This window comes from Balaenoptera acutorostrata, chromosome 2 (genome assembly GCF_949987535.1).
Source record: "Balaenoptera acutorostrata chromosome 2, mBalAcu1.1, whole genome shotgun sequence".
In the NCBI taxonomy this organism is placed as follows: Eukaryota; Metazoa; Chordata; class Mammalia; order Artiodactyla; family Balaenopteridae; genus Balaenoptera; species Balaenoptera acutorostrata.
Genome location: NC_080065.1, coordinates 95,525,271 through 95,542,913, shown reverse-complemented (window position 1 = coordinate 95,542,913; position 17,643 = coordinate 95,525,271). Strand labels below are relative to the sequence as shown.

General features: G+C 46.1%; 1 protein-coding gene across 2 annotated transcripts in view; it reads right to left on the bottom strand.

The window, feature by feature from the left end:
* MCC (MCC regulator of WNT signaling pathway) overlaps positions 1 to 17,643 on the bottom strand; it is a 430,278-nt gene that overhangs the window by 34,920 nt on the left and 377,715 nt on the right. For both annotated transcript variants that reach the window (XM_007192096.3, XM_007192097.3), the window contains 5 exons: positions 17,546 to 17,635; positions 16,306 to 16,454; positions 11,961 to 12,101; positions 9,267 to 9,370; positions 5,977 to 6,160 (listed from right to left, as the gene is read on the bottom strand). In XM_007192096.3, the coding sequence (XP_007192158.3) occupies positions 5,977 to 6,160; positions 9,267 to 9,370; positions 11,961 to 12,101; positions 16,306 to 16,454; positions 17,546 to 17,635 (668 nt within the window). The remainder of the gene's footprint in view (positions 1 to 5,976; positions 6,161 to 9,266; positions 9,371 to 11,960; positions 12,102 to 16,305; positions 16,455 to 17,545; positions 17,636 to 17,643) is intronic.

The window sequence follows — 17,643 nt, the reverse complement described above, 5'->3', positions numbered from 1 at the left end:
TGGAAAATTTTTGGAAAAAAAAAAAAAAATCCAGAAAGTTCCAAAGAGCAAAACTTGAATTTGCTATGTGCTGGCAACTATTTACATAGCATTTACATTTTATTTATAACTATTTACATAGCATTTACATTACATTAGGTATTTTAAGTAACCTACAGATGATTTAAAATATATGAGAGGATGTCTGTAGGTTCTAATGCAAATATTACAATGTTTTATATAAGGGACTTGAGCATCCTCAGATTTTGGTATCCACAGGAGTCCTAGAACCAATCCCCCAAGGATACTGAGGAGTGACTGTAAATGATTTTCAACATCACTAATAATTAAGAGGTACAGAGTAAAATATTAAGGGTATTTTTTTGCCTACAGATTGGCCAAATTAAAAAAATGTATGCTACCCAGTTTCAGCAAGGGTGTGGAGGAAGAGGCCCTCACACACTGGGCTTGATCATGTACGGAGGGCTATTTGACATTTGAAACAATAGTCATTTTTGAGCCAGCACACTCTGCTTCTCAGAATTGGTCCCACAGAAACTGCACAAGGGGGGCACGTATAAGGACAAGGATGGTGACTGCAGCAGTGTTTTAATAGTAAAAAACTGGATACAAACATCCAAACAAGAGGAAGCTGTCTAAATACATGACAAACTGCCATCCAATGGAAGACTGGGCACTACTGAAAAGAACGACACACATGGAAAGATGCCTAAAAATATAATAGTACTAAGGGGAAAAAGCAAGTTTCGAGAGAGTCTACCTAAATAGGATCCTTATTGGGTTAAAATGAGATGCAGTCACATTTTTAAAGATGCCATGTGTTGGTCTGCTGACGACACACCCTCCACCTTCTTCTGGGACCTACCCCTTCTCTCTGCCCACATGGCTCCTGCAAGAACTGTCCTGGCCACGGATGACTGGGTAGGCACTTGAGCCCAGCTGGGCGAGATGTTCCTTCCCAGGATTTTATTACTTGACACCAGAGAAACCAGTCAGCCTGGTATACTAAAGCAGGTGGTGTGCTGGTTTTCTGTCATCTGGGGAGCAGCCTGCAGCAGGGAAGAGGTGAAAGCCGTGCGCGGGGGCCGGACTGGCCGGGTGTGGTCTGGCCCGTGGTTCTCCTCTGCCCGGGCTCACTGTAACCCTCTGACCAGGTACGCGGCTCCTCTGTGGGAGACCTGATATCCTTCCACCAAGACCCCCTTTTAAGCTATCTGAGTATGTTTCTGTCATTGGCAACCAAAGGTCTAGGTCATAAAAAATGGACAGTTAAATCTGTGAAGATACGCTCCAAACTGTGTGCAGTGTCCTTTCCAGGGAGGGTCCTGGCATGAAGAATTTTATGTAGTGCTTGGATTTTAATTGTTTAGTTTATTTTTACAATGAGCATATAATTCTTTTGAAATCAGCAAGTTAGGTCTTAAGAAAAGAAAAGCAAAAGCATTTCAGGTCTCTATCTAGTTCCCACAGAACCTAAATGATAAGTGGCAAGGACATTTTTGCAGGAGGCCTGAGCACCATGCTGTCATGTGGAGGACTGTGTCTGAGCTGGACTTCAGAATTTACCAGCACTTCTAAGCATTAATCCCAAGGACTTTGGATGGACTCTCCTGGGACTTGGATGGGGAAAGCACCTCTGTTTTTCAGAGGGAAGTAAAGACGCCTATTACGACAGGCAGACCTAGTCTGACTCTCATGCCCAGAAGCTTGCTGGTGGTGGGGCACAGGCCTGTCCTAACTGGATGGCTGTTTCAATCCCATTTACCCTTTCAATGGACGTGATTCCACTGTCCTCAGCCTTACCTTCCGTCCCAGTGAAACTTCATCTTAATCAAGACTGACTTAGAGGGTGAGGGCTGGGAGCTCCACCACTCTCCATTCCAATCTGGGGATTACGCCCCAGTGTGAGTGGTCAGCCAGGCGGGACCCTGGCTCCCTGGATGTTCCCAGAGCTCACTGCAAGGCTGCCATCACCAGTCTCACAAGCCTCACCCTGATCCACACCTGATGGCAGGACAAAAGGGACTCCAGCCTCCATGAGGACAGACTTGCTGTGGCTTATTCTGTCTTGGCCCCTTGTCCTTTCGCAGATTTAGATCGATGATTGTGCTTCCGCCCAGTGAGCTGAAATTGTGATGCTTGACCAAAAGGGTGGGCTTGATTAAGAATTCCTATTCCCACTTCTCATCAGTTTAGCCCATTTGCCTCTCTGTTGCGATACACTGATAAAGCTATCCAGGCAACCCACATTACCTAGTTTCTCTGTCCATTAAGACAATTACACTGAGTTACAGAAAGACAGAGAAGATGAAAAGGCAGAGGGCTATGTACCAGATGAAGGAACAAGAAAAACCCCAGAAAAACAACTAAATGAAGTGGAGATAGGCAACCTTCCAGAAAAAGAATTCAGAATAATGATAGTGAAGATGATCCAGGACCTCGGAATAAGAATGGAGGCAAAGATTGAGAAGATGCAAGAAATGATTAACAAAGACCTAGAAGAATTAAAGAACAAACAAACAGAGATGACCAATACAATAACTGAAATGAAAACTACACTAGAAGGAATCAATAGCAGAATAACTGAGGCAGAAGAACGGATAAGTGACCTGGAAGACAGAATGGTGGAATTCACTGCTGCAGAACAGACTAAAGACAATTACACTTGCTGATGCGGCCATGGCTGTATTTTTCCAAAAAATGAAATGTTTCAAAACTGAAACGGCAGCATCCCTGGGCTCCTGACTACAGAGTCAACTGATGTGCTGGCTACCATTTTTACTCTCCTTGCTGGTAACTGCCCCTCAGCTGCTCCCTTCTGAAACCACGACCTTGCTGTTACCGGGGGCTGCCCTGTACTGCCAGAAAGGCGTCTGGAGGCCTGGTACTCAGCATTCCCTTCCTGAGACCTGGAGGAACAGCTGGCTGACTCTCTGATTAGAATTCTGCCGGCTGGCTCCAGTGGGAGGGGAGGGGATTGATGGGACCACATAAAGCTCCAACTCAGAAAGCCTCTTGTCTTTCTTTCTTCCATAATCTTGACATGTGGGAATAGCTGAGTGGAATGGCAAGATTTACAAACAAAATTAATTATTATAATTATGAAAGCATCTGGTGGTCTGGGACTTTTTTTCTGAGCCACACTGAACATAAGCAGTCTGGCTGTATCAGGTCCCAAGAATGTGTGTTGCCACGTGAATGCCTGTAACCCCCTCTCTGAGCTGCTCTGATTTGGGTGGGAGTGTGAAAGGGAATTTTTAAGGAGAATTGAGTAAAATCTGAGCTAAAGGTCTCTGTACTTTGATGCAAAGATCCATTGAAGGGCTTCCCTGGTGGCGCAGTGGTTGAGAATCTGCCTGCCAATGCAGGGGACATGGGTTAGAGCCCTGGTCTGGGAGGATCCCACATGCCGCGGAGCAACTGGGCCCGTGAGCCACAACTACTGAGCCTGCGCGCCTGGAGCCTGTGCTCCGCAACAAGAGAGGCCGCGACAGTGAGAGGCCCGTGCACCGCGATGAAGAGTGGCCCCTGCTTGCCACAACTAGAGAAAGCCCTCGCACAGAAACGAAGACCCAACACAGCCAAAAATTTAAAAAAAGGGGAAAAAAAAAAAGATCCATTGAAGACTGAATTTAGTTCAAGGGCCATTCTTCAGTGAGGTCATCCTTGCAAATTGCAACTATGTTCTGAGTTTATGTCAACCTACAGAAGGACATTACCTAAAATTAAGCTTCTCTAAGAAGCCTGTCTCAAAAATCAAGGCTCATCTATACATTAAAATATTTCTAAGAAATATTCACAATCAGGGTCTCCACTGAATAGCTGGTGAGAAAACATTCCCACTCCTGACTGGCTCTAAATTTGTCTCTGATTTAGATTAAAACAAAATTATTTTGAAGGTGGGGAGGTATGAGCAAAAGATCTGTAACACACCCCTTATAAGCTACTGAAATGGTACACAATTCCTGTCAACCCAATTCTTGTGTTCACTAATGCAACAGAACAGTATCACTGACAACATGAGAACTACATTTTTATGCTAAATGAAGGTGGAAATTATAGATTATACACACTGGGAAAAGTCATTAAGAAGAGCATCTGCTTTCTGTGTTTAAACAGAAGAATCTGGTTTTAAGAAAAAAATAAATGATAATCTGTGCTTCCCTGAATAAGACAATTGTTGCTGCAGTCAAGAGGAAATAAATCCCTTGTGTTTGTGGGCACCTGGCCAAGTACATTACTGGGAATGTCCCCTTTCCTGAGGCACCAGATCCAGGACAGTTAAATCTGCACTTAGGCAGATGGCTGGGTCCTAACAGTGGGAAAGACAGATGGGACCATTAAGTTTCTCTCAGGTACCGAAAAAAACATCAGCATTTCTCCTTTTGCTCTTAAGATTGAATCCACCCTTATGTGGCTTTGGTCACTTGACCTGCAAGCAGACACTGTTTTTTTTTTTTTAATCATGAGATCCAACCTGGCCTAGTGAAAAGAATAATATGCTTGGTGTCAAAGTCCTGGGCTCGGGTTCTGATTTCCCTCTTATCTATCAGCCATGTGACCTTATTTAGGCAAGTCACTCTCTCACCTCTGAGCCAAGGTTTTCCCACCTGTACAAATGGGGTAAGTTACCCTTCCTGTCTTTTGTGATTTGGTTATCACATGACAATCTCTAACAAAGTACTTTCTAGACAGAACTGGGATATAAAGGGAAGGCATTCTATTTGCAGCAACAGGGATGGACCTAGAGATTATCACACTAAGTGAAGTCAGACAGAGAAAAACAAATATATGATATCACTAATATGTGGAATCTAAAATATGATACAAATGAATTTATTTATGAAACAGAAATAGACTCATAGACAAAGAAAACAAACTTATGCTTATCAAAGGGGAAAGGGGGTGGGCTGGGATAAATTAGGAGTTTGGGATTAGCATATACAAACTACTATATATAAAATAGATAAATGACAAGGTCCTACTGTATAGCACAGGGAACTATATTCAGTATCTTGTAATAAACCATAATGGAAAAGAATCTGAAAAAAAATCCATATATATATATCCATATATATGTATCCATATATATCCATATATCCATATATATGTATCCATATATCTCTATATCTATATGAATCACTGTGCTGTACACCAGCAACTAACACAACATTGTAAATCAACTATAATTTTACAGAAAGAAAGAAAAAGGGAAGGCATTCATGTTTTTAGGAGTTTTGGTGGCAAGAAATGAGAAGGTCATTAGAAAAAGTTTCATTCTGACCCTCCACCCACATCCAATAGAATCCAATGGCTTCCGCAAATTATGCTTAGCAAGGTGTTCACTGCTTTCCTCCCCATCTTTTTTCAAGTACCCACTTCAGTTTTCTAGATCCACAGACACTGAACTTGAACCCAGGTTCATGACTAAGTGTCTGCTAAGCACACGCTATGATTATGCATCACTCTACAAGGCAAAGAGGTGGGAGAAGGGAAGTCTGTTGCCTGAGAGGGGCTTACAAAGGACAGAGGCACAAGAGGAAGCGAGAGAATGGAGCCTGGAAATAGGATGCGGTCTGGGTCTTGGGTGCTTAAGGACCATTTGCAGCACATGGGCCTTCTTCACCGCCCCACATGCTTCTTGAAAATCAAGGACTGTAACGAAATGGAGGGTAGAACCAAAAGGGGGAAGTGCACCGGACAGAAAGGTAGGTTTGGGTTCCACCTCCTTGCGCAAATGACCCCTTCTCTCTGGGCGGCAGTTCCCACACCGGTAAAGTGAGAAGGCGCTTTCCAGTTCTCCCATTCTGATTCCCTGACTCTGATTCCCGGGAGCAGGCTGCAAGCTGTGGGGGGAGAATTCTGTCCTCCCGCAAGCCTCACAGTCCTTAAGAGCCGGGTCACTGCACGCCAAGCCTAGTGAGCGGACTACCCGTGGGCACGCATCCAGCTCGCGGCAGAAAGGCCGAGAATTACCTGGTGTGGCTGTTAGAAGACAGGCTCTCCCAAGGCTGCACACTGCAGCCGGCCACAGCAAAGGCTCCCCCGCAGCTGCCGTCCAGCTTCATGAGCAGGGCCTTGGCGGCGTTCTCGGCTGTCTTCCGGCAGTCGTGAGCTCGCTTGAGCATCTGAGTGATGTTTTCATCCCCTGACGGGTCTCCTGCATGGCAGAGAAGCCAATGGGTTAATCGGCGCTGGTCTAGGTGAGTGAGTCTGGATAATCAGTAGCCAGTTACTCGGGGTGGAGGTGGCGCAGTAGAGAGGAGCCCAGTGGTGGATGCCAGTGAAGAGACGCGCGTCCTGGGCCTGGCTCTTCACCGAGAAACCGCACTGCGGAAGGCATCTTCTCTGCTCTGGCCTCCACGGTCCTCCCCGACAAATGAGGGGCTGGCCAGTAGGAGCTCTGAGGTCTGTTCCCAGCTCTAACCTGCTATGATTTTCTAATTCCCCAGGTTCCTGGCTGCTCCCCGCACTCAGCCCCAAGTCTCCTGTGTGGCCCTTCTCCCCTGCGCTGGTTGGTACTTCCCTGTGAACGAGCCCAGGGAGAAACTGAGGCCAAACCCTGCGATCTCTCCACGAGTCTGCAGCTTTGCTTAGAGCTTCGTGCAGGCACGAGACACAAAACTAATGGTTAAAACGAGACCTTGAGACTGGCTCTGACTGTCCTCTATGGACGCTACCCCTGACCTTTCTCTCTGAGCTGGGTCATGGCCAGGGGCGAGCTCCCCCGCCTCCAGAGGCCAGGAAACTGGGCTGGAGCAAGACGTCAGGGTCGCGGCCACCACCACAGAGCCAGACAGGGAATTCCCTGCCCAAGACAGTCACTTTCTTGTTGTGTTTTCAAAAACCATGCCGGCCAAATAAGTCATTGGTTTGTTACCTCTGCAGCCCAGGCCCATGATCTTCCAAGTATGTATATATGAAATCTTATGCCAAAGCCTAAGATACAAAACTGGCAAATGTGGAACTGGTTGAAGTGGGCAGGGGCGGGGGGCATACACTCAGCTTCTCCACCCTCCACGCCCACCACTGAGGCCCAAAGAAACTCCTCCAGCTTCCCAGGCACAGTTCGAAAAGCACTGGTCTAAATCATCTAGAATGAAGGCCTGCGCAGTCAACAAAGAAAAAACCCACGATAAGTGGCACTGTGGGTAAATGTTACAACTAGTACTTGCTTCCCTGTGCAACTACATGGCATGTTAGGGCAGGCTGACAGGTCAGCAGCCGTTGTCAGCAGAATGGAAGAGTGAGATTTAATAGGGAGCTGCTAAAAAGTCAGTCAACGCTCTGCTTTACAGAGGAGGGGGAGGAAACGTGGGCGTGCGTGTCCCGCAGGCTAAGATTCCCTGGACCTCCCTCTGGCCACTTCTCTGACAACTTTCATGCTTTTTTCTCCTTCGACAAATAAGATATTTTACATACGTCGCACCAACTGACTGCTCTCTGAATTCTGAAGAGGCGTATTGCTGACAGCCCCATTTTATAAACAGACCCATGAGCTGCCCAGGATTATGTTAATACAAGGCATTTTATTATTGATTTTAAATATTTAAAATGCAGATTTATTTAAGTCCTTTCGGCTCCTACCAAGTAACTGTGCTGAGTAGGTACGAGCCTCATAAAAGGTACCTTTCAAAGATGGAACAGTTTAAGACATTCCTGTGATACAAACTGGAAATAAGATGATTGATTTTTTTTCCTTTAATTGATCATTTTCCTTAATACTTACATTAAAAAAAAAAACAAAAAAAACCTGACAGCAGGCCAAGATCATTTTAGAATCTGTTTAAGAGGAGGAATAAAGTTTTATGGTTTGGTTAAAAGACCCTGAAAAATGAGGTTCCTAATGGAAATGCTGGCAGAGTTTCTACTTCTGGGCTGGGATGGTAATCCTATTAAAAAAAAAACAACAACCCAGAAATCCCAGAGAGTGGGGTGGAAGGATGGTCACCCATACAAATGGAGGCCTGCTTCCTCGCTGGGTGACTTGGATCTGAAGCAGGAAATTAATACCCAGGATACTTCATTCCCTTCAGGCTTGCTTCACATTCCTGTCCGTGTCAACACTGAAGGAGGAAAAATAGGTGAATGTTCAGTGCAAAAGCTAGAGCCCAGGCAGGGAGCCAGGAGCCGGCAAGGAGGACAGGGACGCATCCTGGAGATACCCCGACAGCGACCTTCTCTGCAAGGCGTGTCCTGGAAGGACTAGCTCTAATGGGGGCTCACAGCCCGCGAGGAAAAGCCAGTCCATGACAGGTGGCTTGGTCTCCAGCCTGCCCACACCGCCCACCTTTGACTCTGGAGTGGTCTGCTCAGTTTTCTGTTTCCCTGCCATGGCTTCTCGGGAGAAGCCGCAGTCATCAGGTGTAGGCTGAGAGAGTCTGCAGGCCTCAGCATCAGAGATGGCAACCTCTGTCCCTGGAGCTCTCTTTCCTCCCAAACACTATTTCCACTGCCACTGCCCTCATGTTATCTCAAGGCCCAGAGCCATAGTCACTGGTGAAGTTTTGGCAGACGATGGTAACTAGGATGCCACACTCGTGTCTTTCTCAGTTCATAGCCCTTCTAGTTACTCAACGGGGAGGGTCAGCAGTGGGAAGCGGTGTGGATCTGGAGGGAGGAGTCACGCCAACAGGACGCGTGACCCCTGGGGTGAGGGAGCGGCAGGGTGTCGAGGTGGGCTGGCAACGCCTCTGCTCCCCCGCAGGGGCTCCCGGGGCTCCCGGGGCTCCCGGGGCTCGCACTCGGCGAGGCTGACAAGAGCAAGGTATGAAACGTTCCTCTGCATTCCCACGACACCTGGAGACCAGGCAGGGGGAACCCACGCTTCCAACCTACTCAAAGGAACAAACGTGGAGAAAAAGCACAGCCAACAAAAGCAGCCAGAAGAGGCAAAGGCCTTGTGGGCAGCAAAGGGACCCTCAACAACCAGCATCAGAGAGAGGCTGCGGGAAAGCTGGTCCCTTTCATCGTGAACCTGGGCCTCCCACTCCATCTGGTTCTACTGCCAGCCGGGGAGAGTATGTTTCCTGAGAGGGTTTGTTTGTTTTAACTTGTCTGTAATGCTGTTTCCACTCCAGTTCTTGCTGCATTCAACATAAACAATTTACTCACTCAGTCACGAGGAAAAAATGAAAAACACACTTGACAAGGGAATTTCATGTTGTCGGGAGGCGTGCCAATGCCAACAGCCGAGATGGGGGCAGGAGAGCAAGAGAGGCGGGGGATGAGGAGGAAGGGGACGGAGGGACTCCGGCCACACTTACCAGGAGACGACCCCACACCAGCCGCGCGGAACTGCCCCAGGATGAGGCTCTGCTCGCTCTCGGCCAGTGCCAGGAGGAGTTCGTAGGCTTCGATGCACTGCTCACTGAAACAGAAGCACACGGCATCCTCAACTCGGGCAGAGGACGGCGAGCCTCTCCAATGCAGCGCTATGCCCGGGGTGGGAAGGAGCTCGGGACCTGGCTCTCAGCCTCGCCGGCCATGTCAGCAAGGAAATACCCAGGGATACTCCTGGCCAGAGCCAGGGTCTTGCTCTGTCATGTGGCCCCCTCCCCTCCCCCTGTTTTTTTTTTTTTAAACTTTAAACTAGGATCTAGAAAAATACAAGAGAAGCAATAAAGACGAGGCAGGCAAGTCTGTTGGCCCTTTGATGATCAGCTCAGAGGGAAAGGTAACACGCTCCTGACAGCCAGCCTCCGAGATGCTCTCCAACCGCCCTGGTCTCTACACACTGCTAGTCACACCCTTGCATAATCCCCTTCCACGTTGTTGCAGGGTCGGTCTGTGGGACTAAGTGAATAAGGCAGAAGTCATGGGAGGTCACGTCCGAGATTAGGTTATTAAAAAACATGGTGATTTCCATCTTGGTCTCTCTCTCTCCTCCCTTCACTTTCCCTCTTGGATCATCCTCTTTAGAGGAGGCCAGCTGCCGTGCCTTGAAGACTCTTGAGCAGCCCTATGGAGAGGCCCATGTGGTTAGGAACTAAGGCGCCAACAGCCAGTGAAGGACTGAGGACTCTACCCAAAGCGTCTCTGAAGCAGATCTGCCAGCCCCAGTTAAGGTTTCAGCTGATGCAGCTCTGGTTGAGAGCTTGACCAGAACCTCATAACAGACCCTGAGCCAGAACTACCTAGACAAATCATTCCCAGATTCCTGACCCTAGAAACTGTGATGTAATAAATAGTCATACAATAATAGGTAATTCATATAAGCACCCTAGAAAGGGGACTGTTTTGAACCAGACCCACCTGTTCAATAGAATGGCTACTAGCCACATGTGGATATTTAAATTGAAAAGAATGTAAGGTAAATAAAATGAAAAATTCAGTTCCTCCATTGCAATAGCCACATTTCATATGTTTAACAGCCATGTGTAGCTAGCAGTTACCATAATGGACAGCACAGAGAACAGTTCCATCATCGCAGAAAGTTCTATTAGATGCTTGTACGACTGTTCCATGAAACACTCACAAAATCTCTGACAAGAGTTTGAGTATGGATTTCTAAGAGGAAGAAAATTAGTCTCTCTTTGGGTACACCAGGTAGAGGATCAAAGAGCAACCTCTTGAAAGCCACTGCTGCCTGTGACCCCACATGCACCCACGTCTGTACTGGATGGAGTGTATGCCTAATGCCTCAGTCATCCTGGCCAGATGCCAGGACATTCCCCCCCAGGCAAAGAACTGATTAGCTTCTCCAAGCTGAGCCGGGGAAATGTTGCTTTACTCAACACTTAGTCAACAGACTGTTTTTTATTGTCTTTACTTTCAAGTTCCTTTACTAAGAGATAAGGAAAAGGGCCCAATGACTGCCTCTGGGTACCGGCAGCTCCTCCTCTCAAGGGCAGTTGGTCTTTCAAGTTAGAGACGCTGGGACATTGTTTCTTCTGTACGGATGAAAGGCAGACGGCCGGTGCAGAACGGCCTGTTTCAAGAGTTGTCATAGACGATTATCTGTTTGCTTTGCTGTGTCTGTCAACTAGTAGGATTGCTTTCTTGCTTTGGTGTCCTATATTTAGGTTTGATATGTTTTCTGAAGAAGCACTGTTTCTTAAAACAATACTGAATTCTGTAAAGGATGCCAAGCGTTAAGATACAATCGCTACTCTGGGACTTTAGTAAATATGCCTAAGTGGTGACACTAATAAATCTATGAGAACAATAAAGCATAGTTTCGTAGCTTTTACCAAGCAGTAATTTAAAAATAGATAAATTCCAAAGCCGATGAAGCTGAAAAAAAAAGTGGTACATTCATATACCACTTGCTCATCAATGAATGAATCATATTCATTTCAACTGGTTTGTTTTTATGGGAAAAAAACTGGCAGCACGCCTGAAGAGCCATGAAAATATTCATACCCTTTGACCTATAATTCCTGCTTCAGGGATTTTATCTTGAGGAAAATACTCACAAGAATGAAGGTTTTTGTATTAAATTATTCACCATAGAATTATTTTCAATATCAAGAGTCTGCAAAAGTCTAAATGTCTTTTAGAGAAACGAGTAATAACACCATATGAACTTGATGTAGGGGATACAGCCAGTCAAAATAAATGGAGACTTTTAAGCAACATTACAAATCTGTAACAAACTGAAGGAAGAGAATGCACCAAATTTACAACAATGTAAAATATATATGAATATGAATAAAGACTAGGAAAAAAAGATTAGAAAGAACAAGACTTGAACATGTAACACAAAACTTGATGTTTTGAGGGATACTACTCGAACGAAATAATATTTAAGTTGACCATGCGAACAGAAACATACCTGTTTACTAATACCACACGCATTACCCTTATTTTCTTAATTGCTGCCACCAGGGTGCTAATTGATTTTCAATATATATCACACTAGCATTTGCTGGTTATGTTTTCTACTTTCATGCAGAAGCTTGCTATGGATGCATTTCTAAATTAAGGTGGCTATTCGCCCGCCCCGCCCCACTTCCTACCTGTACTGTAGGGCCAGCCTCAGCGCGGTGGCATTGGATTCGTATTTCCCCACCAGCATGCTCATTCTCTCAGCATTGCTTTTGCATTCTTCCAGGGTTATGGTCAGAAGGTCATTTTGGGATTTGAGGTGTTCGATACGGCTACAAAGGAAGGAAAATCACGTTCACAATTTTACACCAGGATTACAATGAATTTGCCAAGATTTTAGCCATTGACTCTAGATTCCGGCCAAAATGCATGTTGGATGTGAGCTCGTCAGATGTTTTAGTAAATGTAACTGACGAGAAGTAATAAAGGAAGAAGCTCAAAGCTGAAGAATCACTAAATTCTGTGTGAATGAGAAATAAAAAATAAACTCCTGGTTATTTCCCAGCCAGCCACAGACGAGCCATTTGCTAGGTGCTGCACTAGGCTCTGGAGATACACCAAGGAAAGGAACCAACCACGTGACCTCAAGCCCTCATGAGAGTTACAACTGGTATGCTTCAATGAACCACCCTCCACAGGGACAAATGAAATCACAGTAATAGCTACCATTTGTTGAGCCCTTGATCAGTAACTCTCCCAACAGCCCTCTGAACTAAGTATTATTATCCCCATTTCTCAGAGGCGGCATGGAAAGGGTAATTAATACCTGGGATTTGAACCAGGCACTTTGACCCCAGATCCTTGACTCAGAACACTCACTACGGACCAGGAGCAAAAGATGAATCAGTGAATGAACAAGAAACTGCACTTAAGGGGCCTTTGAATGGCAACTGTGGATCTTGTCCAAAGCTCCTTCCAGCTTGGACAGACCCCTAACTGCTAACTACTGGTAGGATAAGTGGTGGGAACTTTAAGTTTTACAGGAATCAGAACTGTACGTTCAGGGCAAAAGTTCATGGCAAAGTCGGAAAGTAAATCAGAAAAACGTAAGTCTTCAGCCTCTCTGTTTTCTGTCCCGGGACACTGATGATCTGGATGCAATGATTCATTTCCCATGGGACATGCCCATCTGTAGTACTCTGACCACCAAGTCTTAAAGAGACACAGGGTTTCACACACACAAAATGTTAAGGGGCTTGGAAGTCATTTGCGTTGAGGATAAATCTTAGAGGCACGTATCTTAGAGCAGATTACGGAGACACTCGCCAAAGCAGGACACGTCCGGTGAGTGTATAGCTAAGACCGCTGTGTGGCTTTGGCAACAACAAGGTCAGTTCAACATAAGGTGTTACAAGGACACAGTCTTCTGTCCTTGTTCACATTCAGACTTCTTCAAACAGTCCCCACTCTCTCGTTTACTTCTCAACTTGCTCCAGTTACATTCAGTCCCTACTAATTAGATGAAACTGTTTACTCAGCTCACAGACCTCCATGTGGTCTATTCTATCTTAGAGGCCTTCTCAGGCAGCACCCCTGTAATCGGGTATGGCTTCCTTCTTGAAACATTCTCCTTTACTTGGGTCATGATAGGTGTCTTACTGGTTTTCTTCCTACCCGCAAGGTCATTTCTTCTGTCTCCTTTGCCGACTCCCTCTTCTCTATAAAATCTGTGAGGGTTGATGTTCCCTCCGGACTCCATCCTGGGCCCCTCCCTCTATCAACACTCTCCCCCTGGGGGTGATTTTATCCAGTGCCACAACTTTAACAGGCATTTATATTCCCATTGCTCCCAGATTTCTTGTCCAGACCTCTCTCCTGAGTGCCAGTCTCACATATCCAGGGTTTCGTATGGACACCTCCAATTTAACATTCCCAAAGGGGACTCTTGATTCTCCTCAAACCTTATCTTCCTCCATCTTCTCCATCTCCGTAAATGCCACCACCGTGTACCCAACACCACCAGTAAGACAACTGAGACTCTCCTTTGAGACCATCCCTTTTTCTTACATCTGTGGGTTTTTACCACCAAACATATACTGACCCCTTCACATCACCACCACCTGGGCCACTGCAAAACTGGCTCAGCTTCCACTCCTGCCCACCTCTTTCCATTCTTCACACCTGAGTGAACTTTCAAAATTTAAATCAGATCTGTTCTTCCCCTACGTAAAACCCTTTAACAACTTCCAATGACACTTAGAGTACAGAGTAAACTTTGTCCATGGCCTCAAAATCTGTATCCCACCCAGCCCTGCCTATTCTGCCACTTTATCTCATGGAACTCCTCCTTTCACTCATTCTAGTTCAGTTCCATTGGCATTTGGGCAATTCTAACTTCAGGCCAACCACTTCCCAGCCTTGAAGTTGGTAAGTTGGCCCATAAGTCTCTTCCTAGTTTGTCATATGGCTGTTCCTTTTTCCCCTGAAAATCTCAGTTGACATGTCCCCCCTTCAGAGATGCCGTCCCTGGCTGCCTACTAAAATCAAGCCTTTCTGTTATTCTGTCACAGTGTCCTATTTATGTGGAGCTTTCTTACGCTCTTATTTATTTGTCTGCTTTTTGTCTAGCTCCCTTAACAGGATATAGCTCCATGAAAGTGGGGATCTTGTCTGTTTTACTTTCTTTTGCATCCAAATAGTCCAGCATATAGTAAGTGCTTAACACGGATTTGTTAAATGAGAAAACACACTTTTGAGCAGACATGACACCCACCCCTGCCCCCCCAACACAAACACAAGTTAAAGGCTGTAATATTTTTGGAGGGTAATAGGACTCCAACTTTGAGATAGGTAGTTAAATAACAGACACCAGAACATACTGGTAGATTATTTACAAGAATTCCTATGTTCTAGCAGTAGCTGTGATAATATAGAAAACAACGGAGGTGAGGTAGAGGGGCAGGGGTCAATCAGCTGGGCTATTTAACAGCTCTGGACTTGAGGCAAGTCATTCAAAGTCAAAGCCTTTGTTTTCTCATTTGCGAAATGGGACTATTCTGCCCTCCCAAGTTGAGGGTTAAGAGGTTGTCAGTGGGAGCCTTTTGTAAGCTGTTAAATTCCATGATAACGTGAGCTACAAGCACCAAATAGTTCCCCCTTCTTTGGTCTCTCCTAGGTGCATATAACTGAAGAGAAAGGAACCTCTCCTCAAATTCAACGACAAAGCAGGCTTGTTAAATCCCGGGATCCGCAGAGAGGAGATCCTCACTACACAGAGGGCCCCTGAAGGCATCTGACTTCATTAAACTGCAAAGGGCATATCTGATTCAATTTTTAAGCACTCCTCTGCCTGTGATACTGAGAGGGCTGCTTTTTTACTGCTACAAGGCAATCATCAGGATTGTCACTCTTAAGTATTTCGGATTTAATAAGGAAACCATTTAATTTCAAGATTTAAAATGACCTAGATAGCCGTTATTTCCTTGGTTCTCAAGTGCTATATTAAACAGCTTCAAATCAGGGAGGACTAACAGGGTAATTCAATTTATTCAGGTTTGCCATACACCAGGGGAATGGCATCCACATTTCTTACTGGTTAGCTCGTAAACCTTTCCAATTCTGACTGTGCTCTCCCGCTGAAGATTGCTAGGTCAGGGCACAGCACCCTTGGATGCCATCACTAGTCCATTCTGCCACCGCGGAGCCAATTCTGAGTAGTTGCCGTGGCTTGGCCCTGGTCCTTCTCTTTTGCGTTTTTAGCAGCTCTCTTTCATTGCCGGGACAACACACAAGCCAGTCTTTGCCAAGAGGCAGGAGGACAAACTCAAACCACCGCTGGCGTAAGATTTAGGAAGAACCCATAAAACTGGGTACACACAGTTAAATTACTCTAAGCTGGACAGTTAGACCTACTTAGATAATCAGAACTAAGTGGGATAGGATGTAGGGATGGGGGGATGTGCACGTTTGCAGAAAGCCTAAATAAAATCAGGCAACCCTCAGTTCAAGCAGGGAGGGTTAGACCAGCACGCCTGCCCCATCGCAGGAGCGCCTTCGTCAGGTTGCTTCTGCTGGCTCCAGGCACCCCTGGGTGCTCAGTCCACATCCCGGAGCTGCTCTCTGTGGTTCTCAGCAGCTCAGGCTGCATGCCTGGGAGCCATCTTGCCATCCTGACCTACTTGTCATTCCATATGGACTGCTCCCGGGACTTGCTCCTTAATTTGCTAGGGCCAGTGCAAAATGAAAAGGCGGGGGCCCCTGGTTCATAAATTATTCAGAATTTAAAACAGTGACAGCAGAGCAGTAAAGCAAGTGTGGGGTCCCTTTAAGCACGAGGCCCTGTGCATTTGATGACAGGTCACACAATGCCCATGAAGCCAGCCCTCCTGTGATGAACAGGATGGTGGAAACTCCCCACCCACCAGCCTGACAGCATCACTCTATGTCACAACACATAAGCCAACCTGAGTTGATCTTTGGGAAGGGAAAGGACTTGCCCCCAATGCCATCATCCAAATATGCAGAATTTCTCCTTACCTATTCAACCGTTCCGTTTCCACCTCAAACTCCCTAATTTTGCTTTCCGAGATGGCAGATCCGTGGGAGTAGAGTGTCTGGAAGATCTCTTGGATGTTGGAGCAGTCCTGAAGAGAGTGGGCCAGGTGCTCCGCCACACTGCTGGATACCTGTACAGGTGAGCATTAATCCCCCTCTGGACAGTGTCACTTCAGGGACGCTGGTCCCCAGGCATGCTTTGCATGCAAAACAATTTAAAGCCGATGTTCCTTGAGAATCAGGCACCAGGAGATAGCTACCCCGATCTTTCTCAGTTTGTATAATATAATCCTAGTATAAAAAGTTAACTACCGTGAAACAGTACATAAAACAGTGTCAAAATGCAGCGGCATCTTCTAAGCTGCATCCTGGGCAGCAGGCATGTGGGATCATGAGTGTTTAGAGACCTAAAATTTTGGATATTAAACAGAGGCTGGACATCCTTCCCCCTTCCGAAACCCCCTGCCACCCCCAGACTTGTCTCCGGCTGTTGTAGTTAAGGGGAGCGTCCCACTCCTTTATGTTCATCATTTGGCTTTGGCATGGAATCTGGGTGCATGCAATTTCTGCCCAGCACAGAAGTCTAAAATAGGGCCTTAAGAGTGCTGTTCAGGTTTTCCCCACCCCTGAGGATCAAATAGCTGGATTTCCCAGCCTTACCCCAGAATTCTAAACGACATCCCCAGGGAACTGAAATTCCCTTTCCACCATTTTTCAGCTTACAGCCCCACGGGGTTCAGGGCTCTACAAATGAAAACTCTAGTGCTGAGCTGGAAGGTTCTGGTCTGTCACAGCATTGGCCACACTTCAAAGGCAGCAATCATCCTCACTGGAGAGCACCTTCCCTTTCAAGAGGGACGTGCAAAAGGTAAAGTTCTCTTAGAGCTTCCTGACTCACTCCGTCTCTGGGGAAGCAGGGTGATATAAAGCAGATACTTTAAGACTTTCATCTACATTGCCAGTAACCAGACCTAAATCATTTCTTTCTGAATGGTTTCAGCTAGAGAAAAAAAAAAAAATCTCCCTTAAACCTGAAGAAGTGATTCACCACGTGCAAACCACTATACATTTTCATCTGATCCTTTGGAAGGAAATCAGGTATGATTTCTTATTATAATTAACTGGTTTACTGCGGGTGAACTTTGGAAGTTCTTCTATCATGGATAAACCACTGTGTAGCTTTACTGGGTACTTTGTTGCCTTGCTTCTCATGAACACTCACCCCTATGCTGCTGATTTCTGAGCCCAGGACTGGCCGATCAGACGATGAAGATTCGGACCTGGTCTTTGATAGCTTCACTCTCTCAGCAATCTTAAAAA